The sequence below is a fragment of the Nicotiana sylvestris genome, chromosome 10 (genome assembly GCF_000393655.2).
Source record: "Nicotiana sylvestris chromosome 10, ASM39365v2, whole genome shotgun sequence".
NCBI lineage: Eukaryota > Viridiplantae > Streptophyta > Magnoliopsida > Solanales > Solanaceae > Nicotiana > Nicotiana sylvestris.
This window is the reverse complement of record NC_091066.1, coordinates 39446564-39452171: the sequence shown is the minus strand read 5'-3', so window position 1 is coordinate 39452171 and position 5608 is coordinate 39446564. Positions and strand designations below refer to the sequence as shown.

The 5608-nt window shown below is 43.3% G+C and overlaps 1 protein-coding gene across 1 annotated transcript; it reads right to left on the bottom strand.

Moving 5' to 3' along the window:
- Positions 1 to 2862: 2862 nt before the first annotated feature.
- Positions 2863 to 3390, bottom strand: LOC138879214 (uncharacterized). Its single transcript, XM_070158811.1, has one exon. The coding sequence runs from the start codon at positions 3388 to 3390 to the stop codon at positions 2863 to 2865; it is 528 nt and encodes a 175-aa protein (XP_070014912.1).
- Between the last annotated feature and the right edge of the window lie 2218 nt (positions 3391 to 5608).

Sequence of the window (5608 nt, the reverse complement as noted above, 5' to 3'; positions counted from 1 at the left end):
TTACCACGTTCTTAAAGAATAGCTTGGCGGCTTCCTTAGATGTGCAACCCGGTGAGGCATGCATGAAGGTGGCATATTTGGAAAATCTATCCACGACCACCATAATAGTACCATAATCGTCAGACTTCGATAGGCAAGTGATAAAGTCCATAGTCATGCTTTCCCATGGACGCTCTGCAACTGGTAGTGGCTCCAAAAGTCCTCCGGGTTGTTGTTCAACCTTGTCCTATTGACAGACAAGACAAGTCTGCACATAGCACTCTATGTCATCTCGCATGTGTGGCCAATAGTGGACTGACTCAACCAAGGCCCTAGTGCGACGTTGACCTGGATGACCAGCCCACATTATGTCATGACTCTCCCTTATGATTCGTCGTCTAATGTCTCCAAACCTCGGCATATAGACCCGCTGACCTGTGGTAAGTAGTAGGCCGTCTTCTATCCAAAACCGTCTCGTCTTGCCTTTGTTGGCTAACTCGATAAGTTGTTTGGCTGCTGGATCATGATGCATGCCTTCTTTTATAGCCTCCTGAATGTCCCATCTCGCTAAAGTGATTGCAGCAAGCTTGGCTTTCTGGCTCAAGGCATCGGCTACAACATTACCTTTTTCGGCTTATACTCCAGTGCATAATCAAACTCGGCCAAGAAATCCTACCACTTAGCCGGCTTTGGTGTGAGCTTCTTTTGTGTTTGAAAGTAGCTAGTAGCCACATTATCAATCTTGACCACAAACCTCGACCCGAGCAGATAATGTCTCCATGTACGAAGTCAATGCACAATGGCAGTCATTTCTTTCTCTTGCACCATGTTACGCCGCTCCGTCTCATTTAACATGCGGCTCTCAAATGCTATGGGATGCTTATCCTGCATCAGGACACCCCTAATGGCGAAGTCTGAGGCATCTGTGTGCACCGAAAATGTCTTGGCAAAGTCAGGTAACGCCAAGACTGGCTCCTCTGTTACAGTTGTCTTAAGGCCTTCAAATTCCTTTTGACAATGTTCCATCCAAACCCATGGCTTGTTCTTCTTTAGCAACTCAGTCAATGGTGCGGCCTTTGCTGAGTATCCATTGATGAACCGACGATAGTAGTTAACAAGGCCAAGGAAGGATCTCAACTCAGTTACCTTTATGGGTGCCTCCCACTCCTGGATAGCACGTACCATAGCATCGTCCATGCGTAGCTCGCCATTGCTAATGACATGGCCCAAGAAGTGCACCTTTGATTGTGCAAACTCGCACTTCTCTCTCTTGATGTATAGCTCGTTCTCCCGCAAGATTTGGAAAACCTTCCTTAAGTGCTCCATGTGTTCCTCCAAGGTGTTGCTGTAGATGACTATGTCATCTAGGTAGACTACCACGAACTGATCAAGGTAGGGATAAAAAATCTTGTTCATAAGGGTGCAAAATGTGGCTGGTGCATTGGTTAAGCCGAAGGGCATCACCAACCACTCAAAGGCTCCATATCTCATCATACATGCTGTCTTTGGATCATCCCCTTCCGCAATGCGAACCTGGTAGTAGCCCTTTCGAAGATCCACCATGGTAAAGTACTTGGCTTGCCCAAGTCTATCGAACAAATCAGCAATGAGCGGGATCGGGTACTTATTCTTCATGGTGACCTTATTAAGTGCTCGGTAGTTTATGCACAAACGCAGCGATCCATCCTTCTTTTTCTAGAACAATACTGGTGCGTCGAAAGGTGCCTTTGATGGACGAATGTGACCAGCATCCAACAACTCTTTCAATTGTTTCTTGAGCTCCTCCAACTCGGGTGGTGCCATACGATATGGGGCAAATGTGGGTGGCTTAGCCCGTGGCTCTAATTCAATCTGGTGATCCACCTCTCGCCTAGGCGGTAAGTGCTTAGGCAACTCCTCGGGCATGACATCTTTGTTCTCCTCAAGCAATTTCTCTATGAAAAGCGGCACTGTCTCTTGAAAATTCTTGTCTTCCTCTAGACTTTCAATGGTTTCCATGAATGTCGGCTCCCCCTTCTTGATCCCCTTGACAACCTGCATAGCTGAGAGTTGTGCTTGGATCTGTTCGTGTGGCATAGTCACTATAGGTACCATGCAAGCTCCTTCTCGCTCCATAACCAAGAGACGTTGGAGGTAGGGGTCAATTAAAGTAAGACATTGTCTAAAGAACTCTTGCCCCAGTATGATATCAAAGATATCCATAGTGGTTACGATAAAATTTGTCATACCTTTCGAAGTTCTCAATTTGACACCAACTCCATTAGCTACCCCACGAGCATTCTATATCTTGACATTCACGGTTTTGACGCGAGAGTTGGTTGGAGCGAGCTTCAATTCCAGTCTCTTTGCGACAGCCTCAGTCACAAAATTATGAGTTGCTCCAGTATCCACCATTGCACGAGCGGGCTTGTTATTGATGGTGAGATCCATGTACTGATTGCCATTCTCGGTACGTTGGATATCTTGCTTCGTGACAGCACCACATAATCCGATCATACCCAACTGTGTGGTTCCCGGATTCTCTCATTGTGGCTACTCCTTCCGCTCACGTACCATGGCACTAAGGCTCTTGAGGTCAGGACAATTCCTGAAGCCATGTGGCCCTCCGCATATATAGCATCCCTTCTTCTCGACCTGTGCCTTCTTCTCGGCGTAGCCTTGACGGCCACTCGACTTTTTGAAATCTTGAGTCTTGGAGTATTGTTGTTGCATCTCCTTGCCTTTGCCATGGTCTCCCCCACCTTTGGAATTATTAACCTTTGACTCCTTGCCATTGCCTTTGTCGTGCTTGTCATGCCTGAAATCCATTAATGATTCAGCCTCTACTATGGCTTGGTCTATATCAGTGACTTGTCGGCGTTGCAACTCCTGCTTAGCCCAATTTTACAACCCGTCTATGAAGTGGAACAACAAGTCATCATTGGTCAGGTTGGGGATTTGAAGCATAAGGGTAGTGAACTCCTTGACATAGTTACGTATGCTCCCTGTTTGCTTCAATTCCCTAAGCTTGCTCCTTGCCTCGCACAAGACATTGTTTGGAAAGAACTGTTGCTTGAACTCCGCTTTGAACTGATCCCATGTGCTAATAGTACATAAACCTTTATCCACGTCGGCCATCTTCCTTCTCCACCATAGCATGGAAGTCTCTGAGAGGTACAATACTGCAGTGTTGATCTTGGCCTCGTCGTCCCTCACTTTGCCGTGCCTGAAGTAGTTCTCCAAGTGCCAAAGGAAGTTTTCCATTTCTTGTGCATCACAAACACCTTTGAACACTGGGGGTTTGGGAGCCTCGATCTTGGCCTCCCTCGTCACCACAATATTGATGGCTACCTCGGTCATGCCAACATTGGCATGCTCATCGAGTGACTCTATCTTTGCCTTCATAGCATCGATAGTACTCAAAGCCTCCATAAGTCTGCACTCTAAGGCAGTGATGGTTTACCTTAGTTCCATCTCAGTCTGTGTACATCCCTCCAAGTCATTTCGGATACTCTCAATCTCTTCAAGAGTGTGCCCCTCAAGAACGTTAAGGGTGCCTTCCACCTTCCCCAAGCGTTGGCCAAAGATCTCCACGGCGTCCATCCCCGCGTTCATCTTCATCACCCACTCTTTACCGAGCGAGACGTCTTCTGGAAGGACCTCTACTTTATCCTCACCCGCCTCAGTGGCAGATGGTTCTTGGGATGTAAGCCCTTCGTTTGACACAACCTCAGGTGGCACCTCCTGGCTCTTGTTGGTGGCACTCCTCTTTTTGCTACGGCCGCTCTTGCCAGGAGCATCTTGGATGACGTTGGCTTGGGTGTTGGCAGCATTAATTTCTCCGTCGTTCGACATTCCCTTAGTTGAAACCTTCGCTCTGATACCACGTTGTCACGTCCTTAGTTGTTAACTAAGTACACGTGCGGCACTTGACAACTCACTCTCAATCTTGCACAACTTACTCACGTTCTTGCTATGTCAAGTCAGTCTTACTACACTCAAGATCTCTAAGAGATTGGAAGAAAGAACACAAGAAAATTGTTAAAGGAAGCTTTATATTAGAGAGGACTTGAATTGTTTGCTTGATGAATTACAAATGAATGACCCCTTTATATACTAGTCTCCTAGGGGCTAATGTGTAAATATTAATTATTACACAAGTCCTTGATATTTACAAGATAAGGGCTTTTTCTAGAATTCTCTAAAAGCGTAGAAGATTTCAAGGACTTTCCTAGCAAATCCATAAGGATCTAGGTTCTTCCTAAGGAAATATCCATACCTCTCTAGAATCTTCTCACAAATGCTAGTCTTCTTCTTATGTAAGCTTCCACGTGACATTAATGTATGCCAAATGATGCCCATGTGGCATGATGACATGGCGGGTCATCACATGTTGCTGTGTAAAAAGAAAAACGCGCACAGAGAGAATACTGCAAAGAAATAATTGTGGTGATGAGAAAATATAGAGAAGAAACAAAAATGCAGACATAATTAAGAAGAGAACAGAAGTACCTTAACATGTGGAGCTTAAGAGACAAATAATCCTCAGCATTATTACAAGATTTTTGACCTGTTTTAGTGATTCGAAAACTCAGAGTCAGACAACCCGACAAACAACACTCCCCTCCATTTAATCTTCTAATCTGGCGCTGCTATTTTTAATATCACCACCGACAGCACGAAGGGGTGCGGCTAGAGAATGGGTAAGTAATCTTTTACTCATTAACGGCAGGAGAGTTATATTGAGAATTTAAAATTTATAAATTTTTTAAAGCGATCTCAAATAAATACCATATATAATAATAATTAAATTTATAATTAAATATTAAAACAATTATTAAATTTTTTGAATATAAACTATTATTCACGTGAATCTGTAACGAACTTTTTAGATATACTCGTACTTTCGAGTTCGACCTTAGTTGTTAGTGGCGGAACTAAAATTTCTAGTACGTGGGTACACTACTACAAATAAGAGAAAAAAATATTAAATTGGATTTAAACCATATTCCTCTTGGTAAACAACTCAACCTTCAACCAAGTAAACCATTTAATATTTTTGGAACATGAATGCCAACCATTATAATATACAAATTTTAAAAAATACTATAAAAAATATCTAATTTTACAGAAAGATTATAGTTTACGTACCCGTAATTTTACCCGTAAATCCGCCCGTTAACTGCCCTTTCACACACACACAAAAGAGTAATTAAAGAGCTCGAAAGATGGGGTCAAAAAAAGGGGTCCAAAACAGTTTGTTTTAATTTTATAATCTTTATGTTCGACTCATGCCAACCGCAATTAACGGCTTCTGCAGAAATGGCACAGCGACATCTTAATTTTTCTTCTAACTTTTGTTTTGCATATTTTAAAGCATGATGAAAGACACGGTATAAATAAGTCCAAAAGACAAGGCTCCGGGTTCACCGGATGACGCCGGTTTTGTTACGGTCACGGCGTTTATACCCTTCCTAATTTCGGTGGTCGCCTACCATAATTGTCGACCACCGTTACTGAAAGAACCTTATCAAACCTCGCCAGTTTCCCTTAGTTTTTCTTTTTCGTTTTTCTTATTTTTCTTTTCTAAAACTTTTAACAGTATTTCTCACTTTTAATTTAATATTGGCTTAATGCACCCTAAGGTAGG

Coding starts and splice junctions, on each gene's coding strand:
- LOC138879214 (XM_070158811.1), bottom strand. CDS start 3,390: ATGGAGGCTTTGAGTACTATCGATGCTATGAAGGCAAAGATAGAGTCA.